The 21,132-nt window shown below is 42.2% G+C and overlaps 1 protein-coding gene across 1 annotated transcript; it reads right to left on the reverse strand.

The window, feature by feature from the left end:
* Nucleotides 1–14,679: 14,679 nt before the first annotated feature.
* LOC148013914 (uncharacterized) lies at nt 14,680–20,552 on the reverse strand. Its single transcript, XM_087667417.1, has 2 exons — nt 18,906–20,552; nt 14,680–14,823 (listed from the first exon to the last, which is right to left on the reverse strand). The coding sequence occupies exons 1-2, from the start codon at nt 20,550–20,552 to the stop codon at nt 14,680–14,682; spliced, it is 1,791 nt and encodes a 596-aa protein (XP_087523543.1).
* Between the last annotated feature and the right edge of the window lie 580 nt (nt 20,553–21,132).

The following is a 21,132-nucleotide window of genomic DNA, read 5'->3' on the forward strand; positions in this document are numbered from 1 at the left end:
CCTGATCTCAATCTGCCTGTCCATGGAGAAGAATGTGAACCACTGCTAGAGGATGCTCCAGGTCCACTAATATCTTGTGACTGCTGCTGAGAATTCTGTGCAACATTACCATTTTGTACATCTACATTATCAATCACATTTACTGGTTTATACCAGCTACTCATCTCATCAAAAACAACATCTCTACTCACTGTAAACTTACGAGTAGAAGGGTTATAGCATCTATACCCTTTTTGCTGCAGAGAGTAACCAATAAAGATGCACTTCTCAGCTTTTGGATCCAACTTGGATCTCAACTCATCTGGCACATGTACATAGGCAATGCAACCAAAAATTTTCAAATGAGAAATATTTGGTTTTCTACCAGTATACCTCTCCTCTGGAGTCATCCCATGTATTGCTGCAGTGGGAGTCCTGTTCATTATGTAGACTGCTGTAGCAACTGCTTCAGCCCAGTAAAAATCTGGCAAGTCTTTTTCATTGAGCATGGCACGAGATACCTCTCCAATATGCCTATTTTTCCTTTCTGCAATTCCATTTTGTTGTGGGGTATGATTGCATGAATATTGCTGCTTTATGCCATGCTCCTGCAGGAACCTTGCAAACTCATTTGAGAGGTACTCTCCCCCTCCATCTGACCTTAGGCATTTTATTTGCAAACCTGTTTCTTTTTCAACCAGAGCTTTAAGAGTTTTGAAATGCCCAAAAACTTCACTTTTTTTTTTTCATAAAATACACCCAAACTTTTCTGCTATAGTCATCAATAAAAGTGACAAAATAATGATAACCTCCAAGAGATGCAGCTTTAGTAGTCCACACATCAGAGTGGATTAATTCCAATGGTTTCTTACTCTCTTGAACATGTCTAGGAAATGATTTCCTTGCCTGTTTTCCAAATTGACAGGCTTCACATATCTTATGCATTTCTGCAACCTTGAATTTGGGCAATCCTGCAACAATATTTTGGGCCTGCATTGATTTAAGTCGCTGTACATTAACATGACCAATGCGTTTATGCCAGATATCAATATCTGCAACTACATCGGTCCCATGTGCAAACATTGCTGCACTCAATTCAGACATGTCTGCATCCAACATAAACATTCTGCCCTTCTTCTTTCCTTTTGCTATCAAGCGACCTTTATTTTTCATATCCTCAACAAAGCATCCATGAGGATTAAATCTGACCTGCAAGCCCTGTTCAACCATTTGACCAACAGAAACCAGATTCTTGGTGATATTCGGGACATGAAATACATCGAACATGTATTTCTTTTTCCCATCCTGCATAGACAAAGGAATTTTTCCAATCTGCACAATAGGATGTGCAATATCATCACCAGTCTCCACAAATCCTGGTTTTTCCATTTTCCTTGCATCCTCCATCCATTCTGCATGACCTGTCATGTGGTTTGATGCACCTGAGTCAACATACCATACATCATTGCTTTCTTCTGCACTTGTCACAGAATTATTCATGTGCTGCACCATGAACAAATGCTCATTTCTGTCATCACCCTGTCTACTAGAAGATGCATAATTCCCTTGTTGCAGTTTTCCATTCATAATGTCATTCTACTTTTTATAGCAGTCTTTAGCCATATGACCCATTTTACCACAGTAGTAGCATTCAACATTACTGTTTGCATTTTGACCTCTTTGCCATCCACCACGACCTCTTTGGCTCCCCCTGCCTCTAGAGTTACCATGTCCTCCTCCATAGGACTGGTTTTCTTGAGTTTGCTGCATATTCTGATTTCTACCACGGCCTCCAAACCGGCCTCCTCTATCTCTGCCTCTACCTCTTCTAGCATTTGAGTAGAAGACAGCTTCTTTTGAAGTTCCTCCTGAAGAAGATGTACTACCATTTCTCTGCTCCTCAGAAATTAGAAGAGCAATCAACTCCTCAAAATCAGGAAATCTTTCACAAACTGAAATGGATGTCCGAAACTGTGCATAATCCTTTCCTAGACCATTCAAGGTCACAGAAACTAAATCATCATCTTCCACTGGCGACCCAATGGAAGCAAGTGCATCTGCAATCTTCTTCACCTTCATGTGGTAGTCATTGATGCTCATATTTTCTCTTTGCACATTATGCAACTCTTGCTTGAGCTACATTTTCCTGGCTTGTGTATTTGTGCTATACATTTTTGACAAAGTATCCCATGCCTCCTTTGGCGTACTTGCATCCTGAATATGCACAATCATAGAGTCTGAAATACTGATAGACAGCCAATACATAACTTTCCTGGCTCTCTCATGCCATGCTTTGAATGCCTGCATTTGCTGTTGATTGGGAACATCAGGAAGAACTGGTTCTTCTTCATTTCCTGCAACAAATTCCCAATATCCTTTTCCCATAAGGAAATTCGTCATTCTAAACTTCCATGCTTGGAAGTTGTTCTTGTCAAGCTTTTCAATGACAATCTGTGAGAGAGAATCAGACGCCATTACAGAACACTGCGAAAAATTCTGTCACTGCAAAAACTCAGCTTCACCCTCACAAGGGCAAATCTGCAAAACTGACGAAAGTGGTATTTGACCACATAGTCACTTCCTAGTGATGATTTTGCATAAACAGGAACCAAGGATGATTCTGAAACTCCCAATGTCTCTACGCACAAGCATACGATGCAATTTCTACAGTAACTTTTCACCGACCTGTAGAATAGTGGTCGCACAGCATAAAACAGGGCCTTTTCCTGAGTGCGTGCAAAAAACTTCCGCCTCCAAAACAGGCCCCGAAATGGCCTCAAATAAAAAAAACAGGGTTGCCAAGGGCTAAAGCCCTGTCCCGCAGCATATACTGCCCCTCTTGCTTCACCGCGAAGGGCGTCTCAACTTGAGACAATGTCCTCTTGCAATTTCCGGCTGTGCTACCTGCAGAGATCTGCTCCCAAAACAGAAAATGAAAGCAACACTGCTCCTCTTACCAGAACGCCGCGAGCTTGGCTTGCTTTCTTGAGCTCCTTACCACGAACAAGGCTCTGATACCATGTCAAGATTGTGGGAGAGAAGGAAGGAGTCTCACTTGTAGCTTTCTTGCTTGCACAATGAGGGAATACACATAAGGGTGGAGGCTGAAAACAATTTTCCTCTTCTTAGTTGTGTAAGCCAAAAGAACTCAAGTACAAAGAAATAGAAGAACCCTATATATGGGTCTCAAACCAAACTCAACTAACTAAGGTGGCATACTAACTGAGCCACGAACTAGAGTAGATAAGGATAGCTGTCATCTAGCTATTATTCATGGGCGGTGTACCAACCGCATCTGCAACTGACAAGTCGGTGACATAAATACACAACGGTCACCCTGGCGTATCACGAGTGGAGCTCGATATCTCAACAATTTCATGATGTAGGTCTTTATGCCCTGGAGACCCAATCGGTGAAGTTGCATCCGAAATTGAAGTATATATCTTTAATACTCCATGAATAGTTAGTCTAATACTAAACTTATGTGACACAAGACATTATTTACATAGATGAGTTTCATCTAGGCAAGGTGGCCGATCTAGTGGCCAAGGAAGGGTACATGACTCTGCATTAAAAGAATAATATGATCAGTGAATCAGATTGACTTGAAATTTTACATGTGGACTCTTCCACAATGAACTTTTAACTTGGAGGGGAGCTTCGAGCTCTACCCCGAGACCTACGGACCACTTATTGCTCAAGTGTTTCGAACCGAGTGGCCATGGCTACCTCTCACATAGCCGACGCGCAATGCCTATCTTAAGGGTGATGCGCGATCGAGTACCCTCTTCTTTCTTGTACACAGGTAGCTCCACGATCCTTGAGGCAAGCTCAAGCAACCTCAATCCCTCTCCCATGAGCTTCATCCTCCATAGCCACGCGCAAGACAAGAGAAGAGAAGAGAGGAGGAGAAGATGAAGAGAGAAGATGGAGAGCTTCTTCTCCAAGATCCCTCACTCTCACACAATCACTCCCTCACACTCTTTCAATCCCTCTCTCAAGCACAAGCAAGAAGGCAAGAAACAAGATAAGAAGAAGAAGAAGCTTTGGCCACACACAAGAATGAGCTTCCCATTCACTTTTCATCTTTATATACATGCCCTATTTTTCATGGGTGGTCATCCCCCTTTTTTACATGGCCGGCCATTAGCCTAGGCCCATTTCTCATTTCCCACCGTTCTAGTCTATCCTATCCCCAACTAATGCATACAATTTGCACAGGAGTGAGCCTGGCGCTCTCTTACAAGGTTTTAGAAGTGTTTTCGCACTTAATTGTGCGCTTTTCATTCTTTTACTCTCCTTGGGCGACTCTAAGACTTCTTGAGGGTCGTGCCCGTGCATTTAATTTTTTCCAGGGTCTAGTTGTCAGTTAAGGCGCCTTTTCTTTCTTCTTTTTTTTTCCATTTCCCGCTCCTCTGTGCTACGGTAAACATTACCCCCCTCCTAGCCAAGTGCCAGTCCCATGGCATGGTGGTGGGAGGTGGTGGGATAGATGATGCTGTCGCGAGGTGGATTGGGTGAGTAGATGACGCTGATGCTTGTGAATGAGAAGTGATGGGTTTTGATGACGATAACCAGGAGAGATTCCGGCATGCTTTAGGCTCCATGAAGATCCTAGGCATCTTTCACACTGTTGTGGCGCCCCTTTAGGTAGCTGGTTGTCCTTTGACTATCTGAAACACTTGAAGCAATAAGCAATCCCTTAGGAGGATGGTATTGGAGGGATATTCTGGAAAAACCCCCCAACTGCTGTTTGCCTTGAAAACCCGTGGCTGTGGTTGGAGATCCTTGTCTTTGAGTAGAAGGTTTTCAGTTTTGAGTTGAAGGTCTTCCAGCCTGTGGAATCAATAAGTGATCCGTAGATCTTGAGGCGTGGGGCAGGGATCGTTGGACGATGAGGTTCCAAGATCTATGCCAATGGCAGATCCATCCGAGGTTTTCTTTTGCTTGATCTGGTTCAGTCATGGCAGCCATCAGGAGATGGATGTTTGGCAACATAAAGTGTGTGGAGCCCTTTAGACCTTTTCGGTGAAGCTTCAAAGTTGTGGGAATGGAGTTATGTCCGACTGATGGAAAAATTCCTTGCCATTGGAGGATGTAGTGGACAATCTTCTTCAGTCAAACAGCCAGTTCTAGAGACACGAACATAACCTGCAAGAAAAGTTGTGCACTTTCTAGGGGGTGTGTCTGTCTCACTGTGTAGTGCATGGTGCCTGTGCCTGTGGAACTGGGGAATGGGTCTAACCTTGGGCAAGCCCTTGGTAATGTCCCACTCTTGAGGACCCAATTTGTGCGTCGTTGGAGGTGCGGTGCAAAACTTAGGGTGACAGGTCTGAAAGTCCTGCCCTTGATGTGCCCTAAGTGTGAAGTGGGGGAGGGGCTAGAGAGGACTCTAGATGCAGTGAGTGTGGTGCACAATAATAGTGAAGAAAGACTACAAGCACATGTGAAGTGTCCTCCCTGTCAACCTGTTTAGTAGTAAATTCATCTTTCAGCTTTGCTGTTTTTGCTCTTGTCTGGCCCTTTTTTTTTTTTGAAGAATAGGAGAGAGTACATTTGGCAAGGTATATGGCACCTATTTAGTCACGGGGCAGTCGCAGGCATTGTGATAAAATTGCGTGACTTTGTAGGTATTCTTTAATACCGGCTTTAGCTCTCAGAGGAATGGTGGACAAGAAGGGGTGATTACACCTTGCAAAGCGAGTGTCACTCATATTTTCTAAGAGCTCTAGGCAGAAGGCAGGGAGGAGAGCAGCCGGCATCATCAACTTAGTCATGGCTCTACTATCTATTCCTAGGTTAATATCAAAGAAGAGTGGGGGGAGATGGGCTTCCTCTGCTGCGGGTTTTTGGAGTAGCAGGAATTTGATAAGTCGGAGGTAATTACAAGTGGTCAAAAATGCCGGATCGGGGCAGGAAGAAAAGTCTATAAGAAAACAATTTATGGAGGGAAGTATATCTTCTACCCTAAACACTAAGCACTCCTCAGGGCTCCTAGCATTTACATTATATATTTTTGGGAAGTCATAAGCCCCATGTAAATCTCTATCATAGTCCACTCCATGCCTACGGGGGTAGGGCATGTATATGGGATCGTTACGCTCTTCGAGGAGTGAACTACAAAATGCGGTCCAGGCATCAAAATTGGTGTCCCAAATCCTCCTTCGCCATTTCGGATGTGCCTCGTAGCCTTGGACGGTTTTGGGAACCAAATTGACCTTATCTTCCCAGTACTCTTGTGGCTCTTGTCGCCACCTAGTTATTATCATGCTCCTTTCTTCCATCCATCTGTTTGCAAGTTCGTTAGCCAGATCTTTGATCTTGGCTACGTCTCCTAGAGGCAGGATCCGGTCCAGAGAGCGTGGGAAAGCAAATGAAAGTTCGAACGGCCTCTTATGTAACTCTCACTGACGCCAGATGACCAACTCCTGGGGCCAGTCTACAGGATGTGTATCATTCCTCAGTGGCATGGGCTCCTCAGGGAGTTGTCGTGGAAGTGTGCGTGCTCGGCGTTGGGCCTCCTCAGCTAACTCTTGTCTCCTTCTCCTTGCTGCAACTATGTGTTCAGGTAGATCGGCATCTGCAGGTTCCTCCTGTGGGATCTCAGGTTGAGGCGGACTCGACATCCTTTGCGGCTCTTCGTCATCATCTTGCTCAAAATCCGGACCTTCTTCGACATTTCGCTCAACCACAAGGGGAATGACTGGTGGTGGTGGTGGTGGTGGCTGCTCCTTCTCCTGCTCCTGAAAACCTAACCCCTTGAGCTCAATAGTGGAAAGGCCCGTACAGCGTAGATAGTAGAATTGTTGCTCTTTGGTGATTCATGTACTTGTTGGAAGCTCCCGCTCTTGAAGACCGTATCTTCGAGCTCGGGTGGTTAGCTCCAACTTTCTTTTCACATTTTCCACTGGATCATCACCCTCAGCTTGCGTCACGTGGAGCACCGTGTTGAGGAAGGCTTGCCGCTGGGTCTTAGTGGTTATTTCTGCAACCTCAACCCTAGCTTCGGCAAGCATTCTTTCGTATTCTGCCACCGCCAGGCGTTCGGTTAAGTCCCTTACCTTATCAAAGTTTTTCCTTTCCCATTCCATGGCTCTCTCCTCCATCATTTTCCTTTCGTCCTCCAGTTGGCTAGCCAGAGTGGTTACTACCTGTTGTGCTGCTCATTTGATAAAAATCATAACTGGTTTCTTTCTCTTAATTTCTGAGCTAGCTGTTCTTCAGCAATCCCTCTGGCTTGATCGACAATGCTGAGCCTTTGGTGCACCTCGGCCAGGATTTCTGATTTTTCATGCACTAGCTGCTCTTGGCTTTGGATTTCAGCACGAGGAATAGCCTCTTTTGATTGAAAGCCATGGCCATGAGGGCTTCTACGTCTTCCTGGGAGGTCTCCAGCACATATTGCAATCTTTGCACTTCATCCTGTAGCCGTTTTGCTTCAACTCTGCTGAGACTCCTGGCCCTTCACTCTTCAGGAATTCGATTTCGCTTATTAACCTATTCTGTTCTTCTAGCTCCCACCACGACTGGGGTTCCATGGCATGTTCTTGTGGAACAGTGGCTTCGCCTTCCTAAACCCCTTGGTAGAGCATTTTCACTTGAACGACCCTTTGTTGTAGATCACTGTATTGCTGCATCAGTAGCTTTAGGCTCCTTTGTTCCACCACCAGGCTCTGCTCCTTGTCCTCCAGCCTTTGTCTAAGGCGGCTTTCATTGTTTTGGGCTTCCTTCGTTTTTTCTGCTAGCTGGTCCTGCAGGGCCTTTATTTCTCTCCGTCTGTCGGCTTTCTGCCTTGAGACTTCTAGCCTGAGGGCCGTGATGTCTCCTTTTCTTTCTCTAGCTCTAGGAAGGCCACTTTCTTCTCTTCTTTTGCCTTGTCCAGTTGTGTCAGTAGCTCGGCCACATATGCATCATAGTCAGTGTCGGCAGGAATGGGAGTATGGGGGCGTGGTGGTCGATGCCTCCAGCCTTTGTCGTTTAGGATCTTGCCGTGACTCTGCATCTGCGGCAGTGGGCCTTTTCAATTTGGTTTCAGGCACGATTTCGGCCACCTTGCTCACCAGCATCTACACCATGGTCATGAGCTGTGCCGTGTCAAGGGGAGGTGTGGGTTGTGCAGTGGTTGCAGTTGTGGTTTTAGCCGTTGTCGGCACAAAGGAGGAAGGAAGTGGATGTAGCCTGCAGGGACTTGCCCTTGCCTACGACCACTGGAGCTGCTTCCACACTTGCACTGGCTTTGGCTTTATGGCGGGGGCTTACGGGTTTGAGTTCTCTGCCCCCATGGGTCTCCTCCACAGATCTTCGTGTAGCTTCTGCCAATTTGGCCAGTTCCTTCAGTCCTCGCTGCTCTTCGGCTTCTTCTCCCGCCCTTCTTTTCTTGTCCTCTTCTGCCTTCTTCGACTCCTCTCTTATCCTTGCAAGCTCCTCCTCCTCTTTCCTCCTCTCTTCCTCAGCCCTTCGAGACTCTCTTTGAGCCCTTTTGATGTCAGCTCGTTCTTCCTTACTTAATTTCTCTTTCTTCTCCTTCTGTCTCCTGTCACTTTTGTTTTGTTCTTCGGGTTTGCTCGCTCATGTAGGCGGCACCTCCTGCTCTCCCTTGTCACTTATTGTTCTTTCGCTTGATTCCCCTCCTTCGTGGTGAGGTGGGCTTTGATGCACAGCTTGCTCCTCCATGACGCCCTCATTCTTTATTGCTTCGTCTATGATGGCTGTCAGGATACCCCCGTATCTAATTGTGGCTGCCTTTGACACAGGTTTCTTCCTTGCGGAGCACGCGGTTGAGGCAGAGGATTCTCCTCCTGCTGGTGCTTCAGCCGGGGTGAGGAGGGCAGCTGAACTTTGAATGGTTTTCTGTACGAACCCATTCCAGTCTATCTCTTCAGGGACTCCTGCTGCAATGCTTTCCAACAGCGGGACCCCGATCATGTTCATCAATGCATTGTACCGTTGGCTGGAGAAGAGGGTATGGATCATCTTCGCTTGTAATTTCACTGCTGGGTCCGGGATGTCAGCCAAGCTGATTCCATCCACGGTGTGCACCGCTTCTTTCTTTACCCCCAGCATGGCGTAAACATCCCATCTCGGCCGTCTCTCTTTCTTGGGCACGAGTCCCAGGGCCTTTTCTATGATTGTTGCATTGAGGGGTACTTCAATTCTTCTTTCCTGCTCCCCTGTCCTTACTATGATAGTGCCAAAGTTCCTGCTCTTGTTGAAGTTCCTCAGGAAATCCGCACACATGCTGTAATCCACGGCCTGCCCCACCTTTTTTCCACATACTTATGGAGGTGGCATCTGTCCACCAAGTCTTTGATCGCAGGTTCCTCCAGGATGGCCTCGTCCAAATTTAGTGTGTGCTTGAAAGTGAACTGACTAAATCCTCGCGTCTCGATGCTGATGTCGATTTTGGTCATCTCTTCTTCAGAGAATGGGAGTTTGCCCCCTTTGTCTTGTCCTGCCATAGTGGTGACCTGTCAACACACCATGCCAACATTAATGCCTAACAATCGGCTTATTTCTAATCAAAACTCAGTTTGAGAGAAAAATGTATGTGCCCAAAATGGGTATACTTGCTTAGAGGCTTGACCATTGCTATTGTTTTCCTTTGCAGTATTCTTCCATAGAAACTTACTTAATTATAACAATCTGCTAGCTAGATAGCATAACTTTCATTTTTTCTCTGCTCTTGCTCACATTGCTCCCCCTTCCGTCAGGGATCTTTCAAGAAATCCTTCCTAGGATTAGCACAGGGAGGACGAGGTAAGCGCTGTTTCGCGTGGGTTGACTTACCTGGCCAATAACCAATCATAGAAGCTTGGATTGTATTCGAGTTGGGCATGACAATCAAGAGAAGATGGTTGGATGGAGACTTGGGAAATGTAGGTCAAGACATCGTGGAAGAGATCTCCAGTATTGAGGCGACTGGCCACATGTAATTCCTCTGCGGTGAGGAATTGGTTAATGTAGGGGTGGGCGAGCACATGGTCATCCAGATGCTGATTAAGGGTGATGGCCAAGACCCTAAACGAGATAGGTGCCACATAAGTGGGGTCATATTCAATGGTTTTAACTGCCCTGCGTTTCTCAGCATTAGTCATTATTCGACAACCTTTTTTCTCCCATTGGATCCTTAGCGTAAACCACTGCTGCAAGAACGTGGAAGGTGAGCTTGCCATCTGCGTGAGCTCTTGCAACTCCTGTTCAGGAGCAAAATGAGGAGGCTTACGATATGAAGTGATAAGTCTTCTGAGGGTAGCTTGATCCTTTGAGATTTCGTCGTTTCGGCGGCAATTTTGGAAAATTTAGTGGTCATAAGTTCGTATTCCTCCCAAGTGCATGGTAATGCACGAACATCCGAAGCAAGCATTTTGTCAAGAAGACCTACGTCTAGCCTCTCATAACTTCTAGCAAATGTAGTAAAAGTTTCTTCCAACATTTTAATGCAGGTTATTAAGTCATCCCCAGAAGTTGCGGCAAGGTCCTTAGCCAAGGAGAGGAAAGGTCGTATCGCATACGAAGGTTTAAGACCCGCTGGTGGGGGTGGTGCAACTAGACTGGATAGTGGTGACTCTCTCATCGGTGTCATGGGTTGGGCCTTGCACTCTGAAGCACATTGAGGTTCTGTAGGAAGCTCCGGGCCACTACCACTACCACTACCACTACCACTACCACTACCACTACCACTACCACTACCACTACCACTACCACTACCACTACCACTACCACTACCACTACCACTACCACGACTATGACCACTATAATAAACAAGAAAAGAAGAAAAAAAACAACAACAACAGCTACTAGTTCTTATCCCCTCTTAATTTCTCCAATATACCCTAAGGGTCAAAGAGTCCATGAAAATGGATAAAATGGAGGAATAGACCAAAGCATTTTGCTAGGACATTAAAGCAACATAGGACCAATAGAAGGCAAATGCCCACCCCAAGAGAGCTCCTCGGACATTCAAGGATGGAGACATGGTATATACCTAAGAGTGTGCCCAATCCCCCATCTCTTGGAAAATTCAAAAAACTCAATCCAAGTTATAACGGACCCTACAAGTTTGTCAAATATCTTGGTAGGAATGCCTATAGACTAGAACTTTCACCTCACCTCAAAGTTCATAATATATTTCATGTAAACCTCTTGAAGCCTTATGCCCTTAACCCTAATCATGTCCTAGATGATAGTCCATCATCCACATCAAGCGAAAAATTGATCAATCGCTATAAGTACTGAGGACTCCTTGTGCAAGGACACTAATATATAGTTCTTACCTCTCTTGAATATATTGTTCTAGTGGTCTAGAATGTTGCGCCTAAATACTTGTTGGCACAACTTCCTTATGCGTGTCATCACCCTCCTCCCCTCAACATGCATAAGTATGGCTTTAGTTTTCTCATCCACTAAGTACCATACCCTTGTGGGATGTATCTAAGATGCATCCTATTTCACCTATGACCACGCTCTTAGGCATAATGAGGAGATCCTTATCTTTTTGGTATATCTATAGGTGTGGTCTCTCTCAAAATAGCAACCATACTGGTGCCACTTGTGTAGACAATTGAGTGAAACCTAGAGTAAGGGGAGTAGCCATATTTATAGGTGTAGCAAATCCTAAATGTGATAATAAGTGTCCACTCAATTGACGGGATGGAAAATTTGTATCAATATCTCCACAGCACACACCTGAGCTACTCTCTCTAGAATCAAGGGATTAGGGTTAAAGGCCCATCTAACCTTCTTGTTATGTTTTGCTATAACTAGGGTCCTTAATAAACAAATGCAGACTACAGGTTCTACGTGATGGCTTATATGAGAAGCATCATCGAGGGTGGGGTGATTGGAAAGCCACCAAAGTACTGGGTAAGAAATTTTCAAGTTAAGCAAAAACGGGGTTTGGTTTTTTGGGCATTTCTAAGGATTGTGGGTTGCCTCTTGCAATTGTGAGGAGAAGATGGTTCAATGCCAAGTACGTGCAATCAACCGAGGAGAAAGACCTTTGCAAGTGGGTTGTTACTATGTTGGAGTGTTTTGAGTAGTAGTGGACATTGTGGGTAGTGGACTCTCTATGGATACTATCTTTGTTCAAGGTATGGATAGTACCCAGTAGTTGAGTAGAAGCTCTTAGTAGTTAGCCACAATGCGTATGGGGGACTTTGATTTTATCCCCAATGTGGACTTTGGTTTTATGTGCATTGAGGACCCAAATCCCATATACTTTTGGTCTTATGCAGATTTTTGGTTGAAAATATAGTCTTTAATTGTAGTCATGTTTTGCAAACTCAGTGATCACATTCTATTTGTGCAAGCTTGCTTGGGTATGTGCCTTGAAGTGATAGACCATTAGTTTAGAAAATCTAAAGTAATGAAAACTTTAAATCAATTTTAAAATGAATATGCATTTCTTAGGATGAGATTTTTTTTAAATGTTCCCTCCAAGTGTGCCCTATCCTTTCAATAGCATTTTGTGACACATGGTCGAGAGGCATTGCTTGTATTGCAACACTAGTAACTCGTGTATCTAGTGCAATGGATTCGTGCAACAAACATACAACAAACAAGCAAACAAACGTCAAATCTTGCAATAAACACACAAAGAATGAAAAATCTTGCAACTCAATACCAATCTATCAACTCATCCCCATAACCTCATGTAACTTATATAACTCATGTAACTCATGTAGGTCATGTAACTTATATAACTCATGCAATCATATAGTATGTAACTCATATAATCATGTAATTTATATAATCTACCAAGCTTACATAATCACGCAACTTATATAACCATGTAGCTCATATAACCATGTAACTTATATAACTCGTGCAATCATATGGAGTGTAACTCGATCCATATAATGTTAGTATCTAGTATCATGAATTGTTGCTACCAACCATGTGTACTCATTTAACTTGTATATCATGTAACTCGTGGATCTAGTGTCATGAATTCTTGCCACTAATCAATGAATGATATATCTTGGCAAAAAACAAAGCAACCCATGTGATCAAGAGTTGTGAATTCACCCTAAACCAAACAAGCAATGCTCAAATATACAATAGCAATATCCTGCATCTAGATACCAGCATGGGGGTGATCACCCGCCCATCGTGAGACATGAGGGGGAAATATTGCTCCTCATTAGGGTCCGCATAGATATAATCTAAAATAGTGAGAGTGCCAACTACATGCCTCATCATAGACTCACACCAATCTACCTACCAAGATTGATGTCGCATCATGTGGAGCATGCCGTAAGGTGAGAGGGAGCAAAGCATGGCACGTATGGCATGAAAAAATGACCATAGGGTCAACCAAGAATGTTTTCGTGCAACAATGAGTGCAATATATGTGAGGTTTGATATTGAACCTCACGCGGCCCCTTCCTATTTAATGCTTGTGCTTTAGCACACATGTGACAAAAGGACAGACACGTGGGTTACATGGAAGAACCCAACTCCTCATTTGGGCAAGGGTGAGATTTCTTGTCATTTCCTAGGCGTGTCTGTGTCACGTTCGCTTGGATTTGATGGACCCCACCCTTTGTTGGCATATCAATCTCCATAGGGGAAAACATGTTATTAAGAGAGCTCTTGACACTCTGTAGTTACTGCAAGCAAGCCTCTCTCTCTGATGAGCTATATGAAGGAGCCTCGTCCTCAATCCTCTTGAGAAGCCTCCTCAGATCCTCTATAGAGGACACAATATCCTCCTCATGCACCCCCTCCTGTGAACCAAGCTCCTCTAAATCAAGGCCTTCAAATGTAGGTACGCCAGTTGGTGCATCACCAATTTCCCACAACTTATCGATGATGGGCAAAACTTGGTGAAGGTGTGGAAAGTGCCTCTCCAAAGATCAACCTCAAGCCATATAAGTGTTTGCAATCAATGACCCAATTAGCACAATCACAGTAATTTGACTACATACTCACATGGTACCATTTCTCTTGTTGTGTTATATTGGCCATCTTGAAGAGCATTGTTCCCTCGTTCATGACTTCAAGAGAGGACTGATCCCTCTCATACGACTGGAGTATTCTCTCCTCCATAGCCAGCTAGCAATGTGAATCTTGCTCAATCCATAAACGGCAAAGCGCTTGGAGTCAACTGTCTCAAGCAATCATGTAAGGCACTCAATCACACATAGTCATAAAACAAGCTCTATTATAGGTTGAATACACTACCTGTCCTGGTTTTGTCTTAAAAACCCAAAGTTGAGCTACCCACAAGGGCGTGGTAGTAGATCCAAGGCAGACCTATTGATCTGCACATCAAGGAGCGTGTACTTTATGAATTACCATAACCTCTCAATGAGATTAGTGGTGTCTACGTTGCCATGGGGAAACATCCACCACCTTCTTCGCCAAATGCAAGCATGCCCACACTATCCGTTGGTTACATATCGCACCACATTTGGGAGAGAGGAATAACAATGCACCAATCGCTCAAATAGTTCGTCAAATCATAGCTTCATTTGGCAGTTCATTAGATTGCATAGGGATGCGTAAACATGGTCACGCTTATTCGCAGGAACCTTCATTCATGGCCACATAAGTATGAACCTCGAAGTATAGTCTCTTAAATATAAAACTCAAGCTAATCAACCTACATCAAATGAAGCTCATGTGTACATGGGGGAGGAGATTCTCAACCCATGCCTTATTTGTGTGAAAACAACAAAGTATTATATGGCACGCAACCTAATATCTACCACCATCAAGGTTGCTGGTATGCCAACGGAAAGGATCATCCGAAACAATGCTAGAGAGGGCCTCTAGCTCTTGCTGGGACATGTCAATGACAAGAGCAATCGGGTGAATATCACCCATCCTGGAGAGAACTACCTGCATTGTAATTTGCAATGCCACGATCTCCTGGTTGGAACCGTTGTCGCTTGTGCATAACATGAACCAAATGGGAACACCCATTCCATGCTTCGTCACACAAGTACAATGATTGTTGTAACATATGAACATGAAAAGGGATATGTGCAATACCTTTTTCAAGTCCCGTAGATGAACCGCTTCAATGTACATAGCCATTCAATCGTCCTTAGAAAGTTTGTCTACAATACCCCATATCCAATTGGTGCCGACAGTAATTGATTGGCATAGAACTAAAGTTTCAATAAACGCAACATACCTTCGAGGCACAATTGGTGTGACAACATATCCAATTGGTGCCGACAGTAATTGATTGGCATAGAACTGAAGTTTCAATAAACGCAACATACCTTCGAGGCACAATTGGTGTGACAAAATTCGCACTTCTTTTGGGATCATGAAGAACTTGAAGGTGGCCCGATCTTGTGGAGAGGCATTTTGCAATTGAAATTGTTCCTTTGAATGACTTATCTTGGCAACATGGCAGCATGTTTCAATATCACATAAGTCATCCGCACAACAATCAATGACGCAAGGATGCACTGGTAAGTGATACAAGTCTGCATGAGAACCAGGAAGATGCCCCTCGTGCAGGGCATGAACCCTTATAGTGACTTATTGGGTGCCATCTTTATACTCCACTTGCATCTTGAATAGGCAACCACACTTCTTTGATGTTCTTAGCCTACGAACTCGGGAGCCCTTGCGAGTGGCACTACCACCACAATGGCATGCAGACTCTACAATCACCTTGGTTGGACCGTGCTTTTTGGTCGATCGAAGCTTGCGCAACCTAACCTATCCATGGGGCTTTGTGATAGCCTTGCAAGCACACAAAGTGATAAGCTCCTTGACATAAGGGAGAGGAATGCCATGGCTACACGTCAGTGCACCACACCTTGATTTGATAGACTCGATTGTCGCACTAACACCTTCGTGAGCACTTGTAACCTTGTTTATATGATTTGCAATATGCTCTCCCAATCCTCCAAGCATGCAATGTGGAGTGAGGCCTTCGATCTCAAGGCGAGCACAATCTGACCCGCATCATCTGTGACAATGCAAAGAGTTTATTTTATCTTTTTCCATCTCTTCAAGTCTTGTAACTCCCTCTTGTTGAGTTGTTGAAGCACATCCAGTGTGATACCTCTCTCCCTGTTCAAGTCACTCACCATCAACATGTAGCTCTTTCGGTCGAATGAGATGTACTTTGGCAAGGTAAAATTCAATGGATTCGGCCCAAAGCTACAACTTTCTTGTGGTGGTGTATCATTCTCTTCAACATAAGTATCATGCATCTCATCCTCCTCGCTCGATGTTTCATCTAATATTTCCTCATCGGTATCATCGTCACCAATCTCAACATCGCTCTCTAGAATCCATTGCCATTGAGACTCAACAAGCACACATCACCAATCTGTTATCACAATATCACAATACATATATTATGAGCATGAGGGGAAGAGATAGAGTGAAATGCACCTTGATGTGGAGGCCATCATTGGAGAAACGTAGAGATTTCCACTTCTCAGGCAAATGTGTTGTTCTAGTATGGATCTTATATCTTAACACACGAGTCATTCCCTTAACACGCCTTGCCGGCAAAATATTTTTATTGGTTATACCAAGAGCAAAAAGGGCACCCACAGTCCTCGATCGAATTTGCAACACTTCGCAAGTAGGGTTTATTTTGTTTTTTGGTTTTACTACAAAAGGTGGGTTTACTTTTGGTCAAGGTCAAAATCTACGATTTTGAGAGGGACATCCCAACCGCCAACACCATTCAATGGCAATGTGGGCCCACGAAATTTTAGATGCGGCCTGACAACACATCGTTGCCTCAATTCGGTGGATTCCATGCAATTATTTTATGTGGAATAACAGTCGTTCCACAAAGCCCGAGATCACCAGCTAGTTGGTTTTACTAGCTGGAAACTGGGTTTACTATCTCAAAAATTACGACGTAACTCTCGAAAATCCGTTTTCTTCCGACTCGTTAGGTTTACTTATTGGGTTGGGATTACTATACTTTATGAGTTTACTTGAAGAAAAACGGAACGGCTGAGATTCCGTCTTTTTTTGGGGTACATTGTCCACCCTTTGGGGAGATACAAGACCCGTGGGAGATACTCCTGAGAGGCAGGGGGCGGGGCATCGTACGTTGCCGATCGACAGCGGGTCTATGAGGGGAAAAGGTGGTAGACGGAGATAGGACCGCACATCGAGAACTTCCCACCACCACCACCACGACTCACGAGGCATATTCTCCCTCACAACCGTAAGTTCGTGCGGACTTCTTGGCAGCCCACAACGAGAACAGCTCCTCAAAAGAAGAGATGTGCTATTTATTGTACCTCATTTTTAATCACGGCCTTCAAAACGTAATTTAACAAATCGATTGCATCCAAGTTCAGATATACAAAATGAAACCATCGACATGCAATCCGCCCACTCAGTTTTCCTTCTCGTCACATCTACAGCCTGCTCGAAGACCATACACCAGTGTTCGGGAAAAAAAAAAATTTGAGCCTAACATAGATCCTTCTTCTCTTAACCTAAGGCGGTTTCATAAATTTTGAACCTTACAAAACCTTTACATTCTAAATCGAATCGGCCCAATTCCCTTGATTCTACAAATTGAATCGGTCAAATTCCTTTTTAAATCTTTAATGAAAGGATAATCATTTTTTTCTATTATTTAAAAGGGTTTTTATCTCAAAGTTTTTCTTGGAATTTGTTCAATTACTTCTCTTATACCTTAGAAATGAAAACCCTTATTATCATTAGTAACTTGATCTACATTACATATCTAAAATTTAAATAGATAAAAACAAATGTATGCAAGTTGTTTCTATGTCTCTTAGTGGGTCTATGCCATATGGCCTCAGAGAAGTATACACATTATAGGCACAAAGATAAAGAGAACGTTAAAAAAAATAGAAACCCAAAAAGAAAAGAAGTTAACTATTAAAAGCATAGAATAAACAAAAAGAAAAAAAAACTAGCATAAAAGATAACATAATAAAATATAAGCAAAACAAAAAATAAAAAAGTTTAGAAAAAGTCAAACACAATTTATAAAAAGCAATCATGATAAAAAAGGAAAAAAAACTTAAGCAAAACAAAAAATAAAAAAGTTTAGAAAAAGTCAAAACACTTTTTATTAAAAGCAATCATGATACAAAAAGAAAAAAAAACTAACATAAAAGAGAACATAATGAAATACAACCAACATTATAAACAAAAAAGTTCAAGTACATTTTATAAAAGCAAGCATGATCTAAAAACAAATTGAAAGATTTTTATTCAAAAGATAGAAGCAAGCAAGGGAAAAATAAGTTTAACATAGGAAAATGATTAAGAGTCAAAAGAATCAAAACAACAAAAGTGCAAATAATGCATAGTGACTTCAAAATCATCATAGGCCATAAAAAATCAATTGCTCTTATTAATATGCAAATTTATTGCAAAATCAATGAACAAATTCCTTGTGCTGTGTATAAATGGCGATGTGTTTTTTCAGCCCATAAGTCCATACTCTCAATGAACTCTATATCAGTGAACTTAGAAGGCCCTTCAATAAAGATTTTCATTAATGCATCTAAACTCTTAATCTCCAAACGATTACGAAGCTTACTCTTTATCACAGTTCGAGCACTAAAACCTCTCTCACAAATAGCAATGCTCGAACATTGAACGAGAGCTACTTGACAAAGAGTAAGAATATTCGGATAAGCATCCCTCCACATACTATTGCAAGCAAGTGTTGAAGTTATTTCTAACAATGTGAATCGTATCCAATCTCTAGAAGCTTGATGCTTAAAATTTCTAAATTCTTTCTTAAACTCGTCAACTTCTATCATTGCAGGGAATTCTTCTATATTTAGCTTTTTAGGAAAACCATAATATGAAGTTAATTGATCTATCTCTTGGGTTCCATAGTTTTTTAAGGCCTTCTCATGTATTGGATGTTGTGCAGGCACAAGTATTTTTAAACAATTAAGTATAGAATTATCTTGAAATCGAGAATTCAAGTTACTTACCACTGAATTGGCAAAAGCAACTTGAAATTCTAAGGCCCTGTTAAAGTCTTCTCCATTAATTTTACGTTTTAAATCATGCTCATAAAATTTCTTCCCATGCAAAGCACCTCTTAATGTATATAAATATCCTTTTTCAGGCCCATAGTCTGGAAGGATATCATATCCATATACTCCAATAGTTAATGCATTCACATCAACAGGAGGACAATCAATGTAATATTGTGTTATGGATACAATTTCGTTCTTTATAAGACTATCTATAGTGGTGACATCTACAAAGTATTTTTGAAACATTTGGCTTAGTGTTGTTAAACCTCTCAAAATATCAGCTAAGAAATGTAAGCAATAAACACACTCAAACTCAACCAATTCTTCATAAATATGCAATGCCTCTCTTTTAGTGATATCAAGTATTGCATCTAAAGACTTACACACTCTACTAATAGCTCTATATCTACTTAACCATCTCACATCAAAAGTATGCTCAAGTCGAAGAATGGGACATGCCAAATCTTGTTGCATAGCTTGCAACCCTTCTAATCTCTTTGTGCTAACATTAAAATGCGAAGCTATAGCATTAATAAGTTTTTCTAGCTTTTTGCAATAAGGCATCTCTTTTGCTACACTAGATATTGCAAGGGCACTACGATGGGCAACACAATGAATTGATGTTAAAAATGGATTAACATGTTTTTTCAATAAGGCCTGGACACCATTCTCCTTTCCTACCATTGTGGAACATCCATCAGACCCAAATGCAACAAATCTAGATAAATCTAGCTTACATTTCTTTAGCTCTTTAATAATAGCCTCAAACAAAGATCTTGCAGTGCCATCATGCACACGTATGATACCATAAAAGCTTGTTTTAGGAACACAATCAGCCTCAAGATATGATAAATAAATAACCATATGTCCATGTGAGGAGATATCATTTGACTCATCAATTAAAACACCAAACCATGGACTAGTTGAAACCTTTTCTATTGTACTTTTCATAAGAGACGATGCCATGCAAAAAATCATTTCAGCACATGCCTTATCATCATTATAAAGACTAGTAGTGTATGGTGCATGGCAATCTTGCAATAAGCTTATCATGTCAGGAAACACAGAAAATGGCAAATTTTGCTTTGCAATCAAATATGCCGTTCTAAATAATGAAAGTAATGCCTCATCTTTTACTTCTCTTATTTTTTTAACACTCTTTTCAATTGAGTCTTTTCCTTCGAGTAAAATAGCTTGCATAGCAAACTTATGACATGATGTGCGAACATGGGATTTTAAGTTGCTAATTTTAAAATTTATAGATCCCCCTTTTGAATATGCACTATGTGGATGAGGATATTTCAAACAAAATTTACAAAACATTTTTACTTCATCTCTATCATAAACAAGCCGTTTAAATTGGTCTAGCCAATCCTCTTGAAAAAGTAAGCGTCCTTCTTTTTTCCTTTCAAATTCAGCCCTTTCTTCAAGTGACATGTTATCGAATGATTCATTTGAAGATAACACATTAATTGAAGTTGAGCCCCCAATATTATCCGTATTTTCTTTTAACTTTTTAGAAGGATGCTTGGCTATGTTTTCAATCCCAACCCATGCAAGAAGGTTTCCTTGTCTCTTATCTTTCAATTTAGGTGCCATTCTCAAAGTTAAAAAGAGTGGTTGCGATCTTACCGTGTTTTTTATAATCGTTGAAATTTTCTACCTTTTGTTAGGCATTCGTTTCCTTTGAAAATCTAAGCTCCTCCAACAGCCAGCCTCTATCTTCAAACTACAATGTCTCACAAAGCTTTTTAACCTATTAACAACCACATAGCAAAATAAAAATAAAAATTAGTACTAATATTTTGCCTTTAAGCTTTCACTAACACACATATACACAGTGCACACAATGCACATTGCACACGTATGTCACACACACACATATATTACACACACACACACACACACACACACACACATATTATACACACACATACACATACACACACACACTCTCTCTCTCTCTATATAATATATATATATATATGTGTGTGTGTGTGTGTGTGTGTGTGTGTGTGTGTGTGTGTCTATGGTTGACAAAGCAAGTGCTCCTACGAGCTTTGTTGGCCATACTAAGTACTTTCCATCAGACTTCGGAGTATTATCAAATGATGATTGATCGTGTAAACTTAGAACTACCACCTCTCACCTTTCTTTGCTATTTTGAATCACTCATTAT

Source organism: Lygodium microphyllum, chromosome 25, assembly GCF_053477565.2.
Source record: "Lygodium microphyllum isolate KBCC chromosome 25, Lygodium_microphyllum_v1.1.10, whole genome shotgun sequence".
In the NCBI taxonomy this organism is placed as follows: domain Eukaryota; kingdom Viridiplantae; phylum Streptophyta; class Polypodiopsida; order Schizaeales; family Lygodiaceae; genus Lygodium; species Lygodium microphyllum.